The sequence below is a fragment of the Pseudophryne corroboree genome, chromosome 1 (assembly GCF_028390025.1).
Source record: "Pseudophryne corroboree isolate aPseCor3 chromosome 1, aPseCor3.hap2, whole genome shotgun sequence".
Classification (NCBI taxonomy): Eukaryota; Metazoa; Chordata; class Amphibia; order Anura; family Myobatrachidae; genus Pseudophryne; species Pseudophryne corroboree.
Window position 1 is genome coordinate 373,669,416 of NC_086444.1, and position 27,693 is coordinate 373,697,108.

General features: G+C 47.2%; 1 protein-coding gene across 1 annotated transcript in view; it reads right to left on the reverse strand.

Moving 5' to 3' along the window:
- The window catches only part of LIMK2 (LIM domain kinase 2), a 100,320-nt gene extending 79,222 nt beyond the window's left edge, over positions 1–21,098 (reverse strand). Inside the window, exons 1-2 of the mRNA XM_063913092.1 lie at positions 20,587–21,098; positions 317–386 (exon numbers count right to left, since the gene is read on the reverse strand). Coding sequence (XP_063769162.1) covers positions 317–386; positions 20,587–20,644 — 128 coding nt within the window. The 5' untranslated portion in view covers positions 20,645–21,098. The remainder of the gene's footprint in view (positions 1–316; positions 387–20,586) is intronic.
- Positions 21,099–27,693: the final 6,595 nt, after the last annotated feature.

Sequence of the window (27,693 nt, forward strand, 5' to 3'; positions counted from 1 at the left end):
AAACGCCAACAGCTAATGCAAATATTGTATAATGTTTTAAATATGCCACAGAAAAGGAAAAAAATATTATGGGGGGTTTAGTAAACCTTTGCACATTTGTTTTCATTATTCAAGGAAACGATTCAATTACATTCTACATGTTGTTTGGTATTACACTATGCAGGCGCACAGCCTCACGTCCACTGTTTTACATACACATAGCCACGGCTCTCACTGGTGCCATCTTATTAGCATTATTGTTTAGCTGCCTGTGCCTAATTAAGCACAGATTAATCTGAAACATTTAGAGGGAACATTGCTGATAAATCACACTTACCGTGAGTCACTCTCCTCCATCTGGGCATTCTGAGGGACTGCAGCGATATCAACAAGAGTCTTATCCGAAACTGGAAGCACAAATATTTGCAATTAGCAAGCTGCTAGGAATTAAAGGGACACTAACCCCCCCCCCCCCACACACACCACTTCATGTTATGTGCAGGGAAGTACATCAAACGTTCTAACTCTAGATAAAGGCATTTGGTCTGAGACAGTCTGTTTTATTGGTTTATTTTTTTCATCACCATCCTTTATTTTTATGGCGCCACAAGGGATCTGCAGCACCTTACAGAGTACACAAATAGTATGAGCAAAACAAGTATAAAAGAGATTTACAGTACACATTTGCTGCAGCAAGCTGTTAGGAGCTGTAGTTTATTTTGAATTTGATCAGTGCCAGGTAGGCTGCCATCACCAGTACTAGCACGGCCTACACACAGCCGCACACAGCGCCCTCGGGGCAGCCAGTGTAGTATGGTATGCCGGTGTCGGCATACCGACAGCTGGTGCGAGCGCAAATGAGCCCCTTGCGGGTTCGCTGCTCTCGCCACGCTGCGGGCACGGTGGCGCGCCACGCTATCTATTCTCCCTTCAGGGGGGAGAAAAGATGTCGGTATGCCGGCGGTCGGGATTCTGGCGCCGGTATGGTGGTCGCTGGGAGCCCGGCCGCCGGCAACCTGAAGACCACCCCTTCAGACAATAGGTCCTTCACAAAGTGCTGTGTGAAGGACACCTGGGTATATTATCTAAAATTGAGTGCCAGTCAAGTTGGTTTTCATATTATATATACACATATACACACACACACAAGCGAGGGAATGTAAGCATACAGGTCAGAGTGTTCGACAAAACCTGCCAAACTGCCCCCTAGCTGAAATAATTGCCCACCCCTGACCTAGGCCATATCTGACAGGAATGTCTACCTACAGCTTGCAGGGAAAGTGTTGTATTGGAAATTGTTATTACAAGATTCATCTTAACAGCACATTGCAACCTGAGAATGGTAGATAAGAAATCATTTCATAGGCCTCAGAATAAATACTATGAACTGAAGGCAATAGCCACACCCTGTATTGTGTTATTCGTGTACATTCTCTATAAAGAGTTATGTGCCTTTTACTAGCCTAAAGCATCGTAGTCTAAGGTTCTCGCTTATTTATTCTGTTGTAGATGTGATGGAATATGAGACTCTCATTCATGTCTTCCACTGTATATCATTACAACAGCTTACAAATAAACATATTATTACTAATCAAAAACTTCAGAAAGTATAAAATAAGCAGAAAAGGGTTGAAAATGTTTAAGTCAAAATACTAATATTATTATATATGTGTAGCTTCTTCTATATTCACCATTTTACATGCCTGCATGAATTTAGTCACCTGGGAAGCTATGGATATTGCTCATTAATGACCGTGTCAACAGACCATGTACTGGCAGGAATATGTTCAGACGGAATGTAGTTATGTGGCCGGCGGTCACTACTCCTGAGAAACAGACTGTGATGCCATTAGGCTGCCAGCATTCAGTACACTGGCGCTCTATGATCACATGAGGTCTGCCACAGGAACTTGTGCACACGCCGACAGCTAATGTAAATATTATATAATGTTTTCTAATATGCCACAGAAGACGAGGATGACTTATCTCAAGCTTCATACCTCTAAAACATTGCAAACATCTCCGTGCCTGCAGAAATATTAAGATTTTTTTTTACTGAATACAGTAACAGGTTTCTATTTACAGACAATAGGTGTCACTTCAATCTCGCAGACACACATTATGAAACCCAAATTATGTAGGAGTGCTTTCTGTAGAATATATATATTACCTGCAGCTGCTGCATGATCACCTGCGAGATGAATATTACATGAGGCTGCTTTTGCAATTACAATCTTATTGTTCTACAACAGGAACATTATTGATATATTTTTTTTTTTTTTAAGTATGTGTTTGGGTGGCTAAAGGGTGGATGGGAAGCCAACTGTTCCAATAAGAAAAAAAAAAATATTCTCATTTGTATTACATACTGCATAATGTTGGGCCTAATTCAGACCTGATCACTAGGCTGCGTTTTTGTACAGCCTGCGATCAGGTCTGAACTGCGCATGCACCGCAATGCGCAGGTGTGTCGGTCTGCAGAGACGGGGATCGCCGGGCAGCGACGGGATGGTGCGAGAAAAGCAATCGCACGTCGATCGCAAGGTGACTGACAGGAAGAGGCCGTTTGTGGGTGGCAACTGACCGTTTTTAAGGAGTGCCCAGAAAAACGCAGGAGGGACCAGGCATTTGAAAGGAGGGTTTCTGATGTCAGCACAGCGATTTCCCCCTCCCCATGTAGGTGGCGAATACCTGATCGCAGGGATGCAAAAAACGCACCCTAGCGATCAGCGCTGAATTAGGCCCAATGTTCTTACTAGCACCTTGCACCTACGTAGTGAGGGGGGCATATTTTTATTTTGAACAAAATCAGCTACTTTAGTAATACATCACATCTAAAACTGTACCCTTCAAAATTAAAATGTGCCATCCTAACCATTACTGCATACATGTTACTTAGCATTCCTCTTGTAAAACCTGTCTTAAGTAGTTTATAGTAAATGCACAGCACCAAATGCTAAATTGTGGAATCACTTCTTCCAAGAGGAAGCCAAACATTGGACATACATCATCCATTATGGCCAAAAGCGTAGCTACCGTAGGTAGGGCCACTACATGGTCAGTTGCCCTGCCCAAGCTCTGTTCCCAAGCCCATCTCCCCTTGGAGAATATGTAATCTCTAAGCGCTGGCAGAGTGAAGACCCGCCGCTACTAACCCGTCCAGCCTGTGGTGTAAAAAATGTTTCAGCCGCTTTGCTATGGCTCGATACAGTGTTCAATTACCCGGATTGGACCCGACTTCTGTCCACTAAGGGAGGGGGGAGTGCTAAGCCTGCCAGTCAAGGGGTGGTGTTAGGTGTGCCCAGTAAGTGGGGAAGTGCCAAGTGTACTCGGTAAAGGATGAGTGTATGGAGTGCCAAGTATGCCCAGATAGTGTGAGAGAGATCCTTTAAAATTTTGCAATGGGGCCCATAAGCTATGCCCCCGATTAGATCAATGCTATTAACTGCAGGTCAGAGAAGGGCTTGACAAATTAGAGGTACCAGGTCACCATGGCAATTATTTTCCAGTTGTGGGAGGAATTTTCAAAAGCTCCGGAGGTCCTGGCAACAAGTTCAGCAATCTTTAGCAGTCCCAACAATGCCTGGTAGTTCTAGACTCTGGCAGCCCTGGTGAAGAATCAGCCATAAAACCAGTGCAGTTGAAATCCCAGGGTTCAGAAGACTGGCGCCAGAAATCCCAATAGCTGCCATACCAAAACCCGCCCCTAATTCCCATTCGGTTGGTAGGGCCACGCCACCAGCCGAGTGGGAATAGGACCTGTGGCGAGCGAAGGGATTCACTGCCGATATTCCGGAAGACGGGATGCCTCTGTCGGTATACAGACAGCAGGTATCCCATCTGTCAGTATATCATACCGGATCCCATTAAACACATTGTTTCTGGCTGAATATTTACATTGCACCACCATCCTTAAACACCTCCTTACTAAGCCTCCACTTGTGCCTCATTTGGTGCCCGATGTTAAAGATAGTCTGCTGCACTGTTTGACCTCCCCTGGACCACAAGTTTATTTAGTCACATCGTCCACTGCAGACATTTGTAAAAAGGGGGACGCTGCCTGCCGTAATGTGTAAAAAGGGGGACGCTGCCTGCCGTAATGTGTAAAAAGGGGGACGCTGCCTGCCGTAATGTGTAAAAAAGGGGGACGCTGCCTGCCGTAATGTGTAAAAAAGGGGGACGCTGCCTGCCGTAATGTGTAAAAAAGGGGGGCGCTGCCTGCCGTAATGTGTAAAAAAGGGGGCGCTGCCTGCCGTAATGTGTAAAAAAGGGGGCGCTGCCTGCTGTAATGTGTAAAAAAGGGGGGCGCTGCCTGCCGTAATGTGTAAAAAGGGGACGCTGCCTGCCGTAATGTGTAAAAGGGGCTCTACCTGGTGTAATGGCGCTACTGTGCAGCGTAATTTGACTAATGGAGACCACTGTGCACCGTAGTATGAATTGGTATTATTTTGTGGCCACGCCCCTTACCCAGGAAGCCATGCCCCTATATATTTTTTGTGCTCCTACGGCACGCACTGCCCCTGTCTTGCATGGGTGATGGGGGGGGGGGGGGGGGGCAATGCAGTTTCTTGCACACAGCGCTAAAATCCCTAGTTACAGCACTGTCACTACTGGTCCCTTTATAATAGCCAGCGTCCAGCCACAGCGCTGGAAACATTAATTTACTTAAAAAATAAGCCTGCATTGCTGCTGCAGAGAAGCAGCATGAGTAAGATGTCAGGCCAGCGGTACCTAGCTGTAGTGATTCGGGGGAATCTGTGCTGAAGAGCCGACTGCAGGAAAAAGCACCTATTAGTACGAATGAGGCCAGCACAAAAGAGCAAGGAAGGCGCCTCTCCAGACCGTCTCTTCCTGTAAAGCATACCCCTGTGCACTGCACAAATTGGAAGCCGCCAGCGGCTGTATGAACAGGTACGAGGGTGGGCAATGACGTTGCCGGAGAAGTTGAAGTTCACTGTCTCTGTCAATGAAGTTGACGGAGACAGCCGGCTCATTCCATGCACACCAAAACAGGTACACGTCGGGTACATTATTAGGCACTGCAGCTCCATTTTTGTGACTCTGACGCTTGGGGCCTGGTACGGATGTCCCCTTCGCCCCTCCCCTGTCGTCGGGCCTGCAAACTGAGGGCAACATGGTGTGGCATGTTGTGAACTGGTGGCCCTACCACAGTGGTTTCCAAACTTTTTTGAATCACGGGGCCCTAGAATATCAGAATTTTTTTCACGGCACCCCTAGGCCAAAAATTTCTTATTGAGAAATTTAGAAAGAAATATTACATTAAGTAGATTGCGTTTATATGTCATCCTTAGGGTCAGTTGTGTGGTGAGGGACAAGATTTGCTTCTGTTTGGCCACATATTTTTGACTGGCAGCCACCAGCACTGGTTTTGCCTATTATATTGACCATGAATCATTTGAATTGGTCCTGGACCACCAACCCAGGGCACCCCTGCAAGTGTCCCGAGGCACCCCAGGGAGCCACGGCACACAGTTTGGGAACCTCTGCCCTACCATGTTACATGCTATGAATTAAGGGCCCTGCTGCTTGGCACGTTATGAATAGGGGACAGTACTGTGTGGTACACTGTACTGGGCAAAAGAGATAGGTATGGCTGGGCATGATGGCCATTGAAGAGGCACTTGTGGTGGTATAATGGCATGTGGGGAGACCTGGGTTAGAGTCCTTTAGGCACAGAAGACCACACATTTTAATAAAACTTCACAAGTCGGAGATGTGTATGAGTGAAGACAGCATCTGACTGTATAGACTCCAAGCTTAGAGTTAAGACCTTTTAACAAGTCCCCCACAACAGTGCTGAGCTGAAAATTTCTATTCGGTTCATTTGCATAGGGCTGGACAGTCTCAGTCATGGTGTAATAGAACAGACAGCACAAATCTGTGACACTGGAGAGGAAAGGTCAGAAAGATAAGTAAGGAATGTCCAAAATCTGTTACAGAGTAACTATTATACCACTGCCATGTTACTGTTTTTTTCAACTCTTTCAGATGATAACAAATAATTTGCAAGTCATTGCTATTTGTTTGACTTATGCTATCACAAGAACAATTTAATTTATCAGATTCTTGGAAACCCTAAGGAATAACGGTTTCCGGAGGGCCTTAATTCTATGGGGCCAATTTATCAAAGTATATTTGCGGCTATAACGGTTTTTTTCGGGAGGAGGGGGGGGGGGGGGGGCTTGGTGGTGGTGGTGTTGTTATCTCCAATACCTGCTGCCATCCCTCCATGCTGCCTGTTTTACCAATATTCAGAATGGAAAGCGGTAGCCCACTGTAGGTTAAAAGCTACACATCGCATTGCCAACCAAGCAGAGGGTTAGCCCCGACAGTGGCCTCTGTGCTTTGTGGTCAGAGCTGAGTGCTCATGCACAGACCACGCACATCGCAGGGAGCCTCTGTCCCAGCATGTGCTGCATCATACATTCAGGGGATAGGATCTCATATTGCAATGTGATCTCGCCCAGATCACATTCAATATGCAATCCATGATAAATGGGCCCCTGTTTCTTTACATGATGTCTCAGATGTGGAAGATTTCCAGCTGCTCATATGTATACAGCTAAATCACTACTGCATATTAGGCCTAATGCAGATGTGGTTGGAGTGAGTATCGCTGCTGCTTCCTTGGAAGCGGCAGCAATGCTCCGATATGGAAATGCAGCAGGTGGTATCTGGTATAAGTAGAAGCATCCTGCATGCATTAGTGTTTCATGCTGCATCGGATCACCTGCAACACCATCGGCCGACTGAGTGTGACACATGAGGTCATGCAAGCCGGCAACCACAGTTCCTTCAAAGAGGCCAGGAGATCTCAGTCAGACAGTCAACTAGGACAGAGATCCTAGCCTTGGCAGTCCCCCCCCCCAAAAAAGGGCGGCAACAGACCTCAATACATTGGTCCTTTGCAACATGAGCCTCAGATCCGAAGGGATCTGAATAAGGTCAAGGTTTTTACAGGATAGGTGGAATATATTTTTTTTCAAATAAATGTTCACATACCTGCCATCATTTAATGAATAGTGCAGTGAAAAATAACATGAAGGAGAGCTTGATTCAGAAGTGGGCACTACTGAGCCTGCCCTAGTGCCCAATGGCTGAGTCGCGTGAGCTATAACATGCAACTGATACAGTAGTTTAATTCTTCCCCTGGTGTGCTAGTGTGCGCCAGAGAGTGTATTCTCTGTGCCCCTCTACACAATCATCAATGCATTCACCATCAACACTTGCACCTGCCTATGGCAGACACAGCCTTTGTGGAAGTGGCTATGCTTCCGAGAATACAGCCGAAACACTCCCACTACAGGCACACAAGATGGCCTTTATGTGCTCGCTTCAGGCCACCTCCCAGCTACGCCTGCTTTACCTCACCATCTCTATTGCATACACCCAGGGTGACGCATGCAGGGGTTTTCAGAATAAAATGTGCACGCACAGTAGCAAACTACTGTAGTGCGCAAACATCAAAATTGCGCTCACTTAGCGTCCACTTCTGAATCAAGCCCCAAGTGTCATTTTCAATTATCTGTAATGTATGCCTGCAAATATCATGGACAATTACATGACAACTGATTCAGCCACTAAAAATAAAAACCATTATATAGCTTTTCTGCTGATAAGGCTGATCACATCAGATACGCTATGCACAAAGATTACTGCTATATAGAGCCAGGCCTGCATTCCTTCAGTCTGCACGGTAAACTGGTCACTGAGTCTACAGGTCCCGGCCAGGCTGGAAACCGCAGTCCTAGCAAGTATCACACCAAACAACATATACACACACATAAGATCAAAACCAGACCAGTCTTTTAGGTGCTTGTGTATTATAAATGGAAACAGCACACTGAAATAACGCTGCTACGGTGTAACATGAGGAAGTATTTCAAGCATGCTGAGAACTCAACTTACTTCTAATATGGTATTTTATCAGACAGGGTCGGCTTTAAAGGCCACAGAAATTCCCACCACTGCTGTGGAACAAATGCCAGAGGGGCTAGTTCAAGCTTGCTAGAGATAATATTTTACCTGTGCAGAGTATAAGGTATGCGATATGGATGTACCTACTCAGTAAAATAAAAATGCAAACAAATAGGGTTTCTGCTGCAACAAACCCTGGAGCACAGTTTTACCACAACAGATAGAAGACTAGAGGGGAAAAAATGTTATGTTAAATATGGTATGTAGTCAAAAAGTCAACAATGACCGTGTCCACAGTTATGATGATAAAGGCTATATGTTGACAGTCCCGGTAGATATTAGGGCTAGGGGAGAAATACTTTCAGGAACGCCAGAGGATCAGAGGTCTGAGCCAGAAGAGATGGTCATGTGACCGCTGGAAGCCATCCTGCAGCCGTCAGGAATATGTAAGTCATCACTGGCCACCAGGGAGGATGTCAACATTCTAACAGGTCATCACTGTCTACACGATAAATGTCGACATTATGACCATATCCACATGATGAATATTGGCACTTATTAATTGCAGAAAAATATTGTTGTCAATTTTAGATTTATATACATACAACAATAAGCTTTGATGAAAAGTATGCTTCTACTTAGCATTGCTTTCCTAATAGTTACAGATAGTGATTAGTAAGCGATATGTTCTCTTCATAGGAAGCATGATGTCACCTAATGCTCATTATTAGCCATACATTAAAAGTCAAGCTGTACGGTCGGGGCCGGATTAAGGGCCACATGGGCCTAGAGCTGAAAATATTCAAGGTCCTATTGTGAGAAATGGGGGAGGTGTGATTAGTGCTATATGGGTGTGGCCAGCGCAATGTGGGCGTGTACAACCCTACACTATCAGCTCCAAGGTCTCCCTAAATATGTAAAAATATAAAAAAAAATTGCATCTTTTTTTTTGGAGTAAAATAGGGGTCGATTCTATTCGGCAACTAATGAATAGCGCCGGGAATTAGCTCCCGACGCTATTCAATTCAGCAACTAATTACCTGCAATTGTCGGGAATTCTTCTCTCATCCCCGGGGGATGAGAAGAGAAACCCGACAAAAGTGCTGCCTCGCGGCCGGCGCGAGGCTGATTCTGTCGGGAATCAGCCTCGCGCCGGGGAGTTAAGTCGGAGAATGCCCGTTCTCCCGACAATTCAACCTGTTTTGTCGGCGAGAACGGGCCATCGCCGACGTAACTAGTTGCTGAATTGAATAGCGTCGGGAGCTAATTCCCGGCGCTATTCATTAGTTGCCGAATAGAATCGACCCCATAGAAATTCAATCTTAATTGTAATGATTTATGACTGACCATGTGACCAGCAGATGGCTAGCGGCTAGCGATCATGCTGCCATGATGATGGGCCTGTTTTTATGTGGAGGCCTAGAGCTGAACCTCCATCCGCCCCATTGTTAATCTGGCCCTGTGTAAGGTTAATCAGTAAACGTGTCAATAATAACACGTACAACTGGACTAAAAGTATAACGAAGTGTTATAAGCAGTGGCGGATTCTACCCCAATAAAATACACCATCCAATGAATCCATTCACCGGCAGCGGGGGGGAGGGGGTTTCAGCCAGTCCCAGCTGATATTAACAGAGTGAACAATACAAGTAAGAAGCTACTCCTCTGCCTTTCCAAAAGCCCTATTCAGCTTCTAGAGGCTGCAGCTAAAGCAGTCCCTAGAAACTGGCGTTTGTGCACATGCAGGTCCCCCTACTGTTTACGCAGGACCCGGTACTGTCTTTGGACTGCAGTCCAGCACGAGTGCCCATCTTACCCCAAAAGGATAGGAGTTGCTACTGGTAATAAGATGTTTTTAATTAGCAGTGCCAAAATATCCCTTTAATCTGGAACAGCTATGATTGATACCCCTTTTCCACCTAAAACGCGGGTCGCAGCCGGAGCCTGACACGGGTGCTACCCGGCTGCGATCCGTATCAGCCCCCTTTCCATCTGCAGTCACCAATCTGGGTTGGTGACGCTACTGGCGCTGGGAGATCACATTTTCTCCCAGAACTGCCCTTCCATACAGTCTAAACGTGAAACGGGTCGCATCAACTCGGCTTCTTGTTTACACTGCACAGCGAGCCAGGTTGAACCCGTGTTCAACCCTGCAAGCTACCCGAGTTGGAATACCGGGTCACTCGACCCAGATTATTCCAACTCGGCCCTTTTACACCAGCTAGCAACACGGGTTATGCGCGTTCATATGCAATAACCCGTGTTATATACTGGTCGGTGTAAAAGGAGTATCACACAGGTTCTGTGGCTCGCTAAATTCAAGTGCATTTCACCTGGTTTTATATGCTGGACTATATGGATACCTGGGTGAATACATCCTTAACCAACTTTATTTACAGTACTTGAGAACACATTCACTTTAATGTTCTGCCTCTCTGGTGATAAGTGCAGATGCAATCAGAGTATGTATTATAGGCCCTACACACTGGCCGATCCGCCGCCGAGCTGCCCGATGGCGGATACGGCCGACGGGCGACACGGCGGCGGGGGGGCAGTGACGGGGGGAGTGAAGTTTCTTCACTCCCCCCGTCACCCGGCTGCATTGAAGTGCAGGCAAATATGGACGAGATCGTCCATATTGGCCTGCATGTACAGCCGACGGGGGACCAGCGATGAACGAGCGCGGGGCCGCGCATCGTTCATCGCTGGAGCCTCCACACTGCACGATATGAACGGTATCTCGTTCATTAATGAACGAGATCGTTCATATCGTGCAGTCATGTCGGCCAGTGTAAAGGCCCATTACTCTGCATTATCATGCTTGCCTGCACTGAGCATGCAGTGTCAATGCACACGAGAAACGCTACACGCGGGAGCATGTTCAACTCTACATCAGCCCCTATATATTTGTACTAAACTGAGGTGTAGCACCCTGATGTCTATCATTAAATATGTATTTTACCGACGCTATGCTTTTTGTTCTTTACCATTGATTATGTTTTATCTACCTTTTTGTATAATATTATTACTCATGACTAAATGCATCTGCTTTCTTCAAACTTCCATTTTGACCAAACAGATGTTACCATCTCCTGGGTATATATGAAAGCATTGTGGCTGAGGTTAAGAATGCTTATTTGACTTTTTGGAGTGTGCAGAGTTGGGACAGTGACAGCCGTCATCAGCTGTGCAGCAGCTTTAGGAAGGGGATAGTAGTGAAATACAGTAGTGACTGCATGTTGTGCATCACAGGGAACAAGGAAGAAGAAAACAGAGCGAATGTTTGCCAGCACATATGTCTCTGTTTCTCTACTGTATGTGTAAATGGATACATATTACACAATTCTTTGGCAATAAAAGGTTTTTGATATTCCAGTAGAGGCCAACCGAAAAAAAATAAGAATTTACTTACCGATAATTCTATTTCTCGTAGTCCGTAGTGGATGCTGGGGACTCCGTAAGGACCATGGGGAATAGCGGCTCCGCAGGAGACAGGGCACAAAAGTAAAAGCTTTAGGATCAGGTGGTGTGCACTGGCTCCTCCCCCTATGACCCTCCTCCAAGCCTCAGTTAGGATACTGTGCCCGGACGAGCGTACACAATAAGGAAGGATTTTGAATCCCGGGTAAGACTCATACCAGCCACACCAATCACACTGTACAACCTGTGATCTGAACCCAGTTAACAGCATGATAACAGCGGAGCCTCTGAAAAGATGGCTCACAACAATAATAACCCGATTTTTGTAACAATAACTATGTACAAGTATTGCAGACAATCCGCACTTGGGATGGGCGCCCAGCATCCACTACGGACTACGAGAAATAGAATTATCGGTAAGTAAATTCTTATTTTCTCTGACGTCCTAAGTGGATGCTGGGGACTCCGTAAGGACCATGGGGATTATACCAAAGCTCCCAAACGGGCGGGAGAGTGCGGATGACTCTGCAGCACCGAATGAGAGAACTCCAGGTCCTCCTCAGCCAGGGTATCAAATTTGTAGAATTTTGCAAACGTGTCTGCCCCTGACCAAGTAGCAGCTCGGCAAAGTTGTAAAGCCGAGACCCCTCGGGCAGCCGCCCAAGATGAGCCCACCTTCCATGTGGAATGGGCATTTACATATTTTGGCTGTGGCAGGCCTGCCACAGAATGTGCAAGCTGAATTGTACTACACCTCCAACTAGCAATCGTCTGCTTAGAAGCAAGAGCACCCAGTTTGTTGGGTGCATACAGGATAACAGCAAGTCAGTTTTCCTGACTCCAGCCGTCCTGGAAACCTATATTTTCAGGGCCCTGACAACATCTAGCAACTTGGAGTCCTCCAAGTCCCTAGTAGCCGCAGGTACCACAATAAGCTGGTTCAGGTGAAACGCTGACACCACCTTAGGGAGAAACTGGGGACGAGTCCGCACCTCTGCCCTGTCCGAATGGACAATCAGATATGGGCTTTTGTGAGACAAAGCCGCCAATTCTGACACTCGCCTGGCCGAGGCCAGGGCCAACAGCATGGTCACTTTCCATGTGAGATATTTCAAATCCACAGATTTGAGCGGTTTAAACCAATGTGATTTGAGGAATCCCAGAACTACGTTGAGATCCCACAGTGCCACTGGAGGCACAAAAGGGGGTTGTATATGCAGTACTCCCTTGACAAACTTCTGGACTTCAGGAACTGAAACCAATTCTTTCTGGAAGAAAATCGACAGGGCCGAAATTTGAACCTTAATGGACCCCAATTTGAGGCCCATAGACACTCCTGTTTGCAGGAAATGCAGGAATCGACCGAGTTGAAATTCCTCCGTGGGGGCCTTCCTGGCCTCACACCATGCAACATATTTTCGCCAAATGCGGTGATAATGTTGTGCGGTCACCTCCTTCCTGGCTCTGACCAGGGTAGGGATGACCTCTTCCGGAATGCCTTTTTCCCTTAGGATCCGGCGTTCAACCGCCATGCCGTCAAACGCAGCCGCGGTAAGTCTTGGAACAGACATGATCCTTGCTGAAGCAAGTCCCTTCTTAGTATCTCTTGAAGTTCCGGGTACCAAGTCCTTCTTGGCCAATCCGGAGCCACGAGTATAGTTCTTACTCCTCTCCGTCTTATAATTCTCAGTACCTTGGGTATGAGAGGCAGAGGAGGGAACACATACACCGACTGGTACACCCACGGTGTTACCAGAGCGTCCCAGCTATTGCCTGAGGGTCTCTTGACCTGGCGCAATACCTGTCCAGTTTTTTGTTCAGACGGGACGCCATCATGTCCACCTTTGGTCTTTCCCAACGGTTCACAATCATGTGGAAGACTTCCAGATGAAGTCCCCACTCTCCCGGGTGGAGGTCGTGCCTGCTGTGGAAGTCTGCTTCCCAGTTGTCCACTCCCGGAATGAACACCGCTGACAGTGTTATCACATGATTTTTCGCCCAGCGAAGAATCCTTGCTGCCATTGCCCTCCTGCTTCTTGTGCCGCCCTGTCTGTTTACGTGGGCGACTGCCGTGATGTTGTCCGACTGGATCAGCACCGGTTGACTTTGAAGCAGAGGTCTTCCTAGGCTCAGAGCATTGTAAATTGCCCTTAGCTCCAGTATATTTATGTGGAGAGAAGTCTCCAGACTTGACCACACTCCTTGGAAATTTCTTCCCTGTGTGACTGCTCCCCAGCCTCTCAGGCTGGCATCCGTGGTCACCAGGACCCAGTCCTGAATGCCGAATCTGCTGCCCTCTAGTAGATGAGCACTCTGCAGCCACCACAGAAGAGACACCCTTGTCCTTGGAGACAGGATTATCCGCTGATGCATCTGAAGATGCGATCCGGACCATTCGTCCAGCAGATCCCACTGAAAAATTCTTGCGTGAAATCTGCCGAATGGAATCGCTTCGTAAGAAGCCACCATTTTTCCCAGGACTCTTGTGCATTGATGCACTGACACTTGGCCTGGTTTTAGGAGGTTTCTGACTAGCTCGGATAACTCCCTGGCTTTCTCCTCCGGGAGAAACACCTTTTTCTGGACTGTGTCCAGAATCATCCCTAGGAACAGCAGACGTGTCGTCGGAATCAGCTGCGATTTTGGAATATTTAGAATCCACCCGTGCTGTCGTAGAACTACTTGAGATAGTGCTACTCCGACCTCCAACTGTTCTCTGGACCTTGCCCTTATCAGGAGATCGTCCAAGTAAGGGATAATTAAGACGCCTTTTCTTTGAAGAAGAATCATCATTTCGGCCATTACCTTGGTAAAGACCCGGGGTGCCGTGGACAATCCAAACGGCAGCGTCTGAAACTGATAGTGACAGTTCTGTACCACAAACCTGAGGTACCCTTGGTGAGAAGGGCAAATTGGGACATGGAGGTAAGCATCCTTGATGTCCAGGGACACCATATAGTCCCCTTCTTCCTGGTTCGCTATCACTGCTCTGAGTGACTCCATCTTGATTTGAACCTTTTTATGTAAGTGTTCAAAGATTTCAGATTTAGAATAGGTCTCACCGAGCCGTCTGGCTTCAGTACCACAATATAGTGTGGAATAATACCCCTTTCCTTGTTGTAGGAGGGGTACTTTGATTATCACCTGCTGGGAATACAGCTTGTGAATTGTTTCCAATACTGCCTCCCTGTCGGAGGGAGACGTTGGTAAAGCAGACTTCAGGAACCTGCGAGGGGGAGACGTCTCGAATTTCCAATCTGTACCCCTGGGATACTACTTGTAGGATCCAGGGGTCCACTTGCGAGTGAGCCCACTGCGCGCTGAAACTCTTGAGACGACCCCCCACCGCACCTGAGTCCGCTTGTACGGCCCCAGCGTCATGCTGAGGACTTGGCAGAAGCGGTGGAGGGCTTCTGTTCCTGGGAAGGGGCTGCCTGCTGCAGTCTTCTTCCCTTTCCTCTACCCCTGGGCAGATATGACTGGCCTTTTGCCCGCTTGCCCTTATGGGGACGAAAGGACTGAGGCTGAAAAGACGGTGTCTTTTTGTGCTGAGATGTGACTTGGGGTAAAAAAGGTGGATTTTCCAGCTGTTGCCGTGGCCACCAGGTCCGATGGACCGACCCCAAATAACTCCTCCCCTTTATACGGCAATACTTCCATGTGCCGTTTGGAATCTGCATCACCTGACCACTGTCGTGTCCATAAACATCTTCTGGCAGACATGGACATCGCACTTACTCTTGATGCCAGAGTGCAAATATCCCTCTGTGCATCTCGCATATATAGAAATGCATCCTTTAAATGCTCTATAGTCAATAAAATACTGTCCCTGTCAAGGGTATCAATATTTTCAGTCAGGGAATCCGACCAAGCGACCCCAGCGCTGCACATCCAGGCTGAGGCGATCGCTGGTCGCAGTATAACACCAGTATGTGTGTATATATTTTTTAGGATATTTTCCAGCCTCCTATCAGCTGGCTCCTTGAGGGCGGCCGTATCTGGAGACGGTAACGCCACTTGTTTTGATAAGCGTGTGAGCGCCTTATCCACCCTAGGGGGTGTTTCCCAACGCGCCCTAACTTCTGGCGGGAAAGGGTATAACGCCAATAATTTTCTATCGGGGGAAACCCACGCATCATCACACACTTCATTTAATTTATCTGATTCAGGAAAAACTACAGGTAGTTTTTTCACACCCCACATAATACCCTTTTTTGTGGTACTTGTAGTATCAGAAATATGTAACACCTCCTTCATTGCCCTTAACATGTAACGTGTGGCCCTAATGGAAAATACGTTTGTTTCTTCACCGTCGACACTGGAGTCAGTGTCCGTGTCTGTGTCGACCGACTGAGGTAATGGGCGTTTTAAAGCCCCTGATGGTGTTTGAGACGCCTGGACAGGTACTAATTGGTTTGCCGGCCGTCTCATGTCGTCAACCGACCTTGCAGCGTGTTGACATTATCACGTAATTCCCTAAATAAGCCATCCATTCCGGTGTCGACTCCCTAGAGAGTGACATCACCATTACAGGCAATTGCTCCGCCTCCTCACCAACATCGTCCTCATACATGTCGACACACACGTACCGACACACAGCACACACACAGGGAATGCTCTGATAGAGGACAGGACCCCACTAGCCCTTTGGGGAGACAGAGGGAGAGCTTGCCAGCACACACCAAAACGCTATAATTATACAGGGACAACCTTATATAAGTGTTTTCCCTTATAGCATCTTAATATATTATAATATCGCCACATAAAATGCCCCCCCTCTCTGTTTTAACCCTGTTTCTGTAGTGCAGTGCAGGGGAGAGCCTGGGAGCCTTCCTAGCAGCGGAGCTGTGTAGGAAAATGGCGCTGTGTGCTGAGGAGAATAGGCCCCGCCCCCTTTTCGGCGGGCTTCTTCTCCCGTTTTTCTGACAACCTGGCAGGGGTTAAATACATCCATATAGCCCCAGAGGCTATATGTGATGTATTTTTAGCCAGCATAGGTACTTTCATTGCTGCCCAGGGCGCCCCCCCCAGCGCCCTGCACCCTCAGTGACCGTTGGTGTGAAGTGTGCTGAGAGCAATGGCGCACAGCTGCCGTGCTGTGCGCTACCTTAAGAAGACTGGGAAGTCTTCAGCCGCCGATTTCTGGACCTCTTCTCTCTTCAGCATCTGCAAGGGGGTCGGCGGCGCGGCTCCGGTGACCCATCCAGGCTGTACCTGTGACCGTCCCTCTGGAGCTAGTGTCCAGTAGCCTAAGAAGCCAATCCATCCTGCACGCAGGTGAGTTCACTTCTTCTCCCCTAAGTCCCTCGTTGCAGTGAGCCTGTTGCCAGCAGGACTCACTGAAAATAAAAAACCTAACAAAACTTTTACTCTAAGCAGCTCTTTAGGAGAGCCACCTAGATTGCACCCTTCTCGGCCGGGCACAAAAACCTAACTGAGGCTTGGAGGAGGGTCTTAGGGGGAGGAGCCAGTGCACACCACCTGATCCTAAAGCTTTTACTTTTGTGCCCTGTCTCCTGCGGAGCCGCTATTCCCCATGGTCCTTACGGAGTCCCCAGCATCCACTTAGGACGTCAGAGAAATAGAGGAATTGCTAGTTCTGTTTATAGCATTATATACATTAATTGTAAGTATTTAAAGTGAATTCTTAAAACCTATGATATATGCTTTGGCACAGATAGTCTAAAATGAATTTAAGTAAATTGACATGTACACAATGGTGTAACTATTACAGATGCAGCTGCTATGGGGCCAACATCTGATGGGGGATGTCTTCTCATGTTTACATGTGTGTCATTTTTGACCATTGGGCAGTGTACGAGGTTCTTACAAGTGTGGCTGCATGGGGCCTACAAATGACTAGTTGTAGCCCTGCCCAGGGCCGTCTTTCGTATGGGCTCAATGGGCTCTTGCCCAAGGGCCCCAGGAGTTTAAGGGCCCTAGGCTGATAGCTGAGGGTCCCCCTCTTTCCAGGGGTACCAGATTTTTGAAAATCGGCCCTTGGGAACCGGAGATATCTGACTTGAAACCAGTGGTCCCCATCCAAGCCTGTTAATTGCTCTTCCTTGCCAGATATCTTGGGTTCTGTCTGACTTAGAGTTTTTCTGAGGGCATAATCCAAAAGCTGTGACTCTCCCCTTTCAGTTGACACTGGCAGCTTGTCTCTACTGTGCCCAGAACCAGAGATATCAGCCTTCAAGCATATGTTCCCTGCTCCAGCTCCACACGCCTAACATGCAGTTTTAGATTTTTGTTGGTGAATTGCTCTGGCTCCTGAACTCTGATCCCCAAGTCCCCAGAACCTTCTGAAAGCTGGGACTCTCTAGATTTTATCCCATTCAAAGCTAAGAAATATATTTTCAGAAAGTTGAGATATCTGCAGTCAAGCAAGCTGCCCTCCCACCGGAAAATGATAACTATTAAGCCCACTCCACTATCCACCACTCCCCTACGTATTAAACACCCCCTACCACCCTGGAAGTCATGTACCAGGGCTTCTTCATTCAGCCCAATGCCCCCTTATACAGTTTAGCCCCATCTGTGTAGTGAAGGCGAAATTAGCAGAAATTACTGCTTCAGGTCCAACATGCTGAGCGGAAGATAGAACACCCCCTACCGCCAGCGGAGCATCAAAGCTGCCAATGATAGCACCCCCCCCACCCCTACCTCTGAAGGATGGGTAGGGGGCCAGGCGCATTTCTGTGCCCAGGGGCCTACACTTCTGATAAGACGGCCCTGGCCCTGCCTGGACCCATTTTTTAACAACCATTCACTTTGCATCAATTCTGAAACCACATAAAAAGTTCAGAGGGGTTAATGCTAGGTAAAATACAATGAAGTTTATTATAGGGGTACATTTTTGCAGGGAATATTTCGTGAAAGTCTACCTATTGCTGTTCACTGTCCTAGCAGCGAGACTGCTTCTAGGTTTCTTCATCCTGCTGACCCCAACAAACTGCACTGGGCTGAGGTGACTGCCTGCCTGCAGGAGGCTGTGCTGTGTAAGCAGGCGCGTGTGTCATGCTTTCTTTAAATGACATTTTCCAGAAGGCATTTATTTGGGCTGAGATTATTAAATTTCACTATTGTTATTCTGTGTCAGAATAAAACCTAATTCTACACTAGCACAATAGCTGCTACAGGTTAGCCATACATAGGAGGGTTGTTGCATGACGCAGGCTAGCCGTACATAGTGGGGCTGCGTAACACAGGCCAGCAGTACATAGAGGGTTGCATGGCACAGGCCAATAGTACATAGAGGGTTGCATGGCACAGGCCAATAGTACATAGAGGGTTGCATGGCACAGGCCAATAGTACATAGAGGGTTGCATGGCACAGGCCAGCAGTACATGGGGATGCATGACACAGGCCAGCAGTACATGGGGATGCATGGCACAGGCCAATAGTACATAGAGGGTTGCATGGCACAGGCCAATAGTACATAGAGGGTTGCATGGCACAGGCCAATAGTACATAGAGGGTTGCATGGCACAGGCCAATAGTACATAGAGGGTTGCATGGCACAGGCCAGCAGTACATGGGGATGCATGGCACAGGCCAATAGTACATAGAGGGTTGCATGGCACAGGCCAATAGTACATAGAGGGTTGCATGCACAGGCCAATAGTACATAGAGGGTTGCATGGCACAGGCCAACAGCACATGGGGATGCATGACACAGGCCAGCAGTACATGGGGATGCATGACACAGGCCAGCAGTACATGGGGATGCATGACACAGGCCAGCAGTACATGGGGATGCATGACACAGGCCAGCAGTACATGGGGATGCATGACACAGGCCAGCAGTACATGGGGATGCATGACACAGGCCAGCAGTACATGGGGATGCATGACACAGGCCAGCAGTACACGGGGATGCATGACACAGGCCAGCAGTACATGGGGATGCATGACACAGGCCAGCAGTACATGGGGATGCATGACACAGGCCAGCAGTACATGGGGATGCATGACACAGGCCAGCAGTACATGGGGATGCATGACACAGGCTAGCAACACATAAGGATGCATGACACAGGCCAGCAGTACACGGGGATGCATGACACAGGCCAGCAGTACACGGGGATGCATGACACAGGCCAGCAGTACATGGGGATGCATGACACAGGCCAGCAGTACACGGGGATGCATGACACAGGCCAGCAGTACACGGGGATGCATGACACAGGCCAGCAGTACACGGGGATGCATGACACAGGCCAGCAGTACATGGGGATGCATGACACAGGCCAGCAGTACATGGGGATGCATGACACAGGCTAGCAACACATAAGGATGCATGACACAGGCTAGCAACACATAAGGATGCATGACACAGGCTAGCAACACATAAGGATGCATGACACAGGCTAGCAACACATAAGGATGCATGACACAGGCTAGCAACACATAAGGATGCATGACACAGGCTAGCAACACATAAGGATGCATGACACAGGCTACATAGGGATGCATGACACAGGTTAGCAACACATAAGGATGCATGACACAGGCTACATAGGGATGCATGACACAGGCTAGCAGTACATGGGGATGTATGACACAGGCTAGCAGTACATGGGGATGCATGACACAGGCTAGCACGGATGGTGTAATGGTTAGCATTACTGCCTCACAGCACCGAGGTCATGGGTTTGATTCTCACCATGGCCCTAACTGTGCAGAGTTTGTATATTCTCCCCGTACTTGCATGGGTTTTCTCCGGGTACTCCGGTTTCCTCCCACAATCCAAAATATACTGGTAGGTTAATTGGCTCCCAACAAAATTAATCCTAGCGTGAATGTGTGTGTGTGTACATGTGATAGGGAATAGATTGTAAGCTCAACTGGGGCAGGGACTGATGTGAATGGGCAAGTATTTTCTGTAAAGCGCTGCAGAAAATGTGTGCTGTATAAATAACTAGTAATAAATAATAACAAAACAGCAGTATACGGGATGCATGACACAGGCCAGCAGTACATAGAGGGTTGCATGGCACAGGCTAGCAGTATATAGGCAGCCTCCTCTCATGTGAGACTTTCCCCTTCCACTGACGGACCCCTAGCAGCTGGCTTACTGACAGAGGAACTAACCAACAGCCTGGATGTGTACATGCTAGGCAGGCACAGGGCTGACAGTAATGAGACCTATATCATGTGAATACTACAGAGAAGGAAGACGGATGACACATTCCCATACAGAGCACACAGCGCGTATACACCCCGCCTCGCCCGCACATCCCTACCTGGCACTCCGGTCTCCTCCGGCCGCTCCCGTCTCGTACATACAGTCACTGATATCATCCGGTGACATCAGCCTACTATGGAGACCGGTGAGGATCAATCCATACCTGCAGCACGGACCCTCCCTTCCCCCCAGCCTCGTCTCTACGCCCCTCCCAATTTCCAAACTGTTCTGTACTAGTTTCTGCCATGTATTGTGTACTATATAGGGCGGCACGGGCACTCACTGCTGCTGCTATTGTGTCGCTGTCGCGGTGTACACACGCTGTACCTGTGCAATCACTCTACCCAAACAAAGCCCAACTCTGCAATTTCTTGTAGTATAATTAGACATTATTTAGACTTGTACTACTGCTGCTGTGCCAGCTCATAGTGTAGCCCCTTCCCGTGTGTGCTGCGGGGGCTTCCTCCGGTGCGGTTCACGTTTCCTCCCACAGGTCACTGGTCAAAAAAACATTTGGGTTGGTTGAGTCTGAACAGTCGGTGTGTGTTTCTGCGCGCCAAGGGCCCTACACACTAGGAGATTTGGACGATGAACGATATGAACAATGGGGGTAATTCCAAGTTGATCGCAGCAAGAATTATGTTAGCAACTGGGCAAAACCATGTGCACTGCAGGGGAGGCAGATATAACATGTGCAGAGAGAGTTAGATTTGGGTGTGGTGTGTTCAATCTGCAATCTAATTTGCAGTGTAAAAATAAAGCAGCCAGTATTTACCTTGCACAGAAATAAAATAACCCACCCAAATCTAACTCTCTCTGCAAATTTTATATCTGCCACACCTGCAGTGCACATGGTTTTGCCCAACTGCTAAAAAAATTCCTGCTGCGATCAACTTGGAATTACCCTCAATGAACGATTTTTCAGGAGCGAAGAACGATTTGTAAGAACAATTTCACATTGCAAACATCTATCAGTGATGGGGAACCTTTGGCACGCCAGCTGTTGTTAAACTACACATCCCAGCATGCCCTACTACAGTTTTAACATAGCTAAATAGCAAAACTGTAGCAGGGCATGCTGGGATGTGTAGTTCAACAACAGCTGGCGTGCCAAAGGTTCCCCATCACTGATTCTGTATCATCCAAATTGGCTTGCAATGATAAACGATGATAGACCAACGGGCGAACGACTGCGGGGACGCATATCATTCATCGTCGGTGCCGATATAGTGTTAATTTTTGAACGATATCTTTCTAAAATGTTGTCCAGTGTGTAGGGTAGTGAGGCCGTCACTGATGTCAGTGATTAGAAAATGTAAAGAAAAAAAATCTCTGTACAGTACTCTAATGCAGTGGGGCTCAAGTTCAGGACATGGGACCCCCTGGGCTAAAATAACTAGACTGACTCAACACTAGCCACGTGGACATCACTTTGGGAATAGTAACCTGTGGCGAGCAAAGTGAGACTCCATGCCCGAAGTGTGGCGGGCTAACATTTTTTAATGTTCTGAACAAGTTTAATGATGTTCTGAAGCAGTTTAGTTATGCTTACCCAGGGGGTCCAATGTTCTGAACTTGAACCTATGGTGGCACTACAGAAGTAAATTACAATAGCAGGGGTTCTCAAACTCGGGGGGTAATTCCAAGTTGATCGCAGCAAGATTTTTTTTAGCAGTTAGGCAAAACCATGTGCACTGCAGGGGAGGCAGATATAACATGTGCAGAGAGAGTTAGATTTGGGTGTGGTGAGTTCAATCTGCAATCTAATTTGCAGTGTAAAAATAAAGCAGCCAGTATTTACCCTGCACAGAAATAAAATAACCCACCCAAATCTAACTCTCTCTGCACATGTTATATCTGCCTCCCCTGCAGTACACATGGTTTTGCCCAACTGCTAAAAAATTTCCTTCTGCGATCAACTTGGAATTACCCCCTCGGTCCTCAGGGTCCCACACAGCTCACGTTTCCCATGTCACCCGGCAGGTGCACTGTGTATGACCAACAGTCACAATTTAAAAATCCACAGGTGACCTGGAAAACATGCACTGTGTGTGGGGTTCTGAGGACTGAGTTTGAGAATCTGTGGAATAGTGCATTGAAGTATTGGATAACCTGTGCTGTGCCCTGTGAGAAAGAACTGATCATGCTGCTGCTGGTTTATGGAAACTGCTAGAATAAGCAGGGTTCATCCAAGAGGGGTTATTATTATTATTATCCTTTATTTATATGGCGCCACAAGGGTTCCGCAGCGCACAATTACAGAGTACATATGCACATAATCAAGACAGGAAAACAGTGACTTATAGTTGAAGACAATATAGGACAAGTACAGGGTAACTAAGCATAACTACACCAGTAAACAACATTAAGTTCCAGGTGACCAAAAACTGCGGGATTTGGGCAACTGAGGATTATTAAAGAAAGAAATGTATAAGCACATGAGGGAAGAGGGCCCTACTTGTGAGAGCTTACATTCTAAGGGGAGGGGTAGACAGACAGGGGTGACACAGATGGAGTACATAGAGAGCGTGGAACAGAGGGTTAGGATGACATTTGGCTGGGTTTGGTAAAGACGTGGGTCTTAAGAGCCCGTTTGAAGTTTTGTAGAGAAGTGGAGAGTCTGAGGGGGAGAGGTAAAGAATTCCAGAGAAAGGGAGCAGCACGTGAAAAATCTTGGAGATAGGAGTGGGAGGAAGTAATCAGAAGACAGGAGAGTCGGCGTGCATTAGCAGAGCGAAGAGGACGAGTGGGAGAGTAAAGGGAGATAAGGTCAGAGATGTAAATGGGAGAGGAGTGGGTGAGGGCTTTGTAAGTGAGTGTGAGAAGTTTGAATTGGATTCTGAAAGGGAAGGGGAGCCAGTGAAGGGCTTGTAGGAGAGGGGAGGTGGACGTAGTGCGTTTGGTGAGGAAGATGAGCCAGGCAGCAGCATTGAGGATAGATTGGAGTGGAGAGAGGTAATTGTCAGGGAGGCAGTCAATTTGCCGGCGGTTGGGATCCCGGCGTTCACGATACCATACCGACACGGAAATCCCAGCAGCCAACAATGCTGCCAGCCGGAATCCCGGTGCACCAGGGCTATTCCCACTCGTGGATACCCACAGAGAGGGAATAGATCCAGTTGCGAGTCACCGAGCCCACAAGGGGACTCTTATCGCTCGCCCCACTGCCGGCATTGTGGCGGGCAGTATGCCGCTGTCAGGATATGGACAGCCGGCATCACGTCCACCGGTAAAACATACCGAACCCCTCCAAGAGATTAATCGCAAATTGTTTTTTTATAGTTACATTCTGTGTACAGCAGGCCCTCATAATGTAATGCTTAATATTATAAAACAATGCTTTACACAATGTATATTAGAACAGCTGCAAGTCATCCTGTGACACTTAGTGGGGATTGGAACTAACCTCTTCCACCAATGGAACACTGTGACTAAAGCTAGGCACACTCCTGAACCATGGTGTGTCACGGCACATGTGATGTAAGAATATATCACATCCCTATACACACTACACAATCTGCCATACAACGCAAAATATCTTTACATAGTTAGCGTAATGGGATATAGTCAATATACCGGTTATTGGGATCCTGGCATTCAGGAGACTCAGAATCACGACAGCCGGCATTTTACAGATGCCAGGAATCCTGCCACTCCCACTCCGTTGGTGGGTCCACGCCACCGAGTGGGAATAGAACCTGTTGCTCGCCGCCACCGGGCCTGATGTATGGTGAGCGCACTCGCTGCCGGGATTTCAGTAGACGGGATGCCGCTAACAGTATAGTGACAGCCGAGCATTCCGTCTGCCGGGATTTCATATGTATCCCAGCATAATAACACTGTCATCTGTGGCATAGTCCTATCTGCTATGCAGCACATAAGATGGGACAATGCAACCAGCAAGTTCATAAAATGACTAATCGGGTGGATTTGGGAGTACACACTACTTAGGGGTTCCGATCAGGAATCCCCACACTGTTCGGAATGCCGAAGTTGGCATCCCGACATGTATCAAAATGCCGGCACCGGGATCCTGAATGCCAGAATCCTGAACGAGGTCTCCCGGGACTCCACACTGGTAAACTGCAGGGAAGGGGGTGTAGCTTTAGGCTGTGGGGGGAGAGTCAGGGCTGTAACACACACTCCGGTTTTTCCCGGATGGCAAAAAGCCGGACAAAGTTTGTCCGGCTTTTTGCCATCCGGGAGAAACCGGCAGTGTCTGTCACACAGGACGGCTTTGAGCCGTGTGTGATGCTGTGCGCATGCGCAGCATCAGACACGGCTTCAGAAAAAACCATTGTGTGTGAAAGCTCCCCTTCACACACATGGTTTACTGGCTCCAAGGACGGCCCGGCGGCCGCCCGGCCGCCGGACCTTCCAGTGGTGAGACCCGGCTGCAACCCGGCAGCCGGGCCGGGGCCGTGCAGTGTGAAGGGACCCTACCCCTCACACTGTTAACTACAATGCCGGCACGGGAAAAAGCCGTCCGGCTTTTTCCCGGCCGGCAACAACCGTGTAGTGTGTTTTAGCCCTTAGGGTTAGGACGTGGGGGGGGAGGGGGTTTAGGATCTGGTTGCGGAAAGTGAGGGCTAGGGTTGGGCACCCGGTGGTGGTGGTGGGGGGAGGCTTAATACATCTGTCCCAAGATATGGTCGTTGAGATCTGCCGCAGATCGCACCATCGTACAATATAATGTATTGTGTGTAATCAGGTTAAGAATAATGGAGTAGCTTTCAGAAGACTGCTGGATTTGGTGCAGTTGAAGATTATTAAAGTAAGAAAGGATAAGCACATGAGGGAAGAGGGCCTAGTGTGATTGAGACTATTTAACTAGTTAAAAGCTTGATGTTATGTTGCAAGTGTGTCATGCATAATATATTGTTAATAAAAAAATATTTTTTAGTCATCGAATTATAACCAGTTGTTAATTAACAAATAGATTTTATGACGCTATTATCCTGTATGACTAATTATTACTGCATTTACAGTATAGTGTCGCCTTTACTTAATACCAAATTGTTAGTGTTATTAAAATATATCAGAACAGGTCATTAAGTTACTTGCAGTTTGATTGTAAACATGGACTAGAAAAGTCAAAATGACTGATAGCAATCATAGTGTATCAATAGCATTATTAATACAAAGTAACACATTTACTACAGCAAGGCAGTAATGCTTGATGATACCCCTTTCAGACCGCCACCTACGAACACGGGTTATTGGCACATGAGCGCACATAACCCATGTTCAGGTGCGGTCTGAAAGGTCCCCGGTCTGAAAGGTCCCCGGTAACCATACTGTACTGTATTATAATAAGAATAGTTACTGTAGGGAATTACATTATTTCGCTTGGAGCAAGGGAAATTATTGTAGAATGCTGAAACTATTGCCAGATTCCTGATCTTTGACAAGTGAATTATGAGAATATACTCAATTAATACTATACAGTGCTCAGTATTTCAATACTAGATTAACTGATACATTCAATTTGGACCAATAAAATACGACACAGGTAGCGTACCTTGATATTAACAGATTTATTTCCATTTACTATACATGGTAATTATATTTCATAAGTACAACATATATTTTATTTCGTGTTTAGACAATTTTAATGAATTTATTAAAGGTTAATTTTTAAATCATCAATTGTGCGCCAGCAAAGAGACATTCTTTTCTCTTTTCCTTTTCCTGTATAACACAATTTGTCTCTGGTAGCACCACCGAACGTCCTATAATTAATATATAATGTAACTGATGGACATTTGTTGGGGCCTCTTTTCATAAATACCCAGGATTCAATAGCTTGTGCAGAACATATCCCCTTTCCCCCCTTTCCCTGGATATCTAGTACGAGTTGCAGCAAAGGAGGCAGGATCTAGGATGAATTGTCTGTCCAGAAGATCTGTGGACTCATAACTCAATGAACGAGAAAGCGCATCTGCTTTCCGATTAAGAGACCCTGGACGATAACTGAGCTTGAAAGAAAAACATGAGAAGAACAGTGCCCACCTAGCTTGCCGTGGGTTTAAACATCAGGCGGTCTGAAGATATAAAAGATTTTTGTGATCTGTGGTTACTGAAATTGGGTGCTGAGCTCCTTCCAGTAAGGACCTCCAGTATTCAAAAGCAAGTTTTATGGCAAGCAATTCTTGTTCTCTAATGGCGTAGTTTTGTTCTGCCTGAGAGAATTTTCGGGAAAAATAAGTACAAGGATGAGCTTTCTGATCCTCGAAGTACTGGGATAAGACGGCCCCCACTACTGAAGAAACATCCACCTCCACCTGAAAAGGACGACTGAGATCAGGTTGCCGAAGGATAGGAGCAAACATGAAGGCCTTGATAATGCTGATTTGATTACCTTATAACCTTCATTATATGGGTAAGAGACTCAGTACGCAATTGGCGTATGGGGTACCGTAAGGGTACGCACTTAGCGTAGCATACGCTCGGCCGTGATCGAGACGCACATGCGGCACGCTCGCTCACAGCTTAATGCGTGGTGTCGAGCACGCTATAGGCGGGCGACTACCGTAATGCTACGCTACCAGCGTAGCGGACGCTCGAGACCACGAGGAGATCACGAGCGGCGCAGACACTCACAAGATGACAATCAGTAAACCTTGAATATAACACACAGAAAGGATACTCTTATACTGTAAACCTTGTACTGAAACACTGTAGCGATATAACGCTGCTTAACCTTGTTAATACTAAAGCTGTTTGAGCGATCGAGATGCTCCTATTACCCACTGCAATGTAATGAACACACGATACTGTGCTAAGGTTCCAACACCTTTACTAACAAGCTTTTAAGTTATATCGAAAAAGGTAAAACAGTTCACAAGTCATACACTACATACTAACATATAATTCTAACAGAATATCTGGACAGAAATATACAATAGCGTCACAATCCTATACTATAACAGAGAGAGGGAATGGCCAATACAAACAGAGAATAAGTTGGTTTGCAGAGAATTACTTACACACACTGGGAATGATCGCTGCGCAGCTTTCTGGTACCAGCTCCGAGTTAGTCAAGATGAAAACCGTTTGTGGAGAGTAAGAGAGCTGCCCAAGCTGGCTGATCTTATATACACTGAGTACAGTATACTACAAAGGGACCTATAATCTCATTGTTCATTGGACACAGGAATGTCTC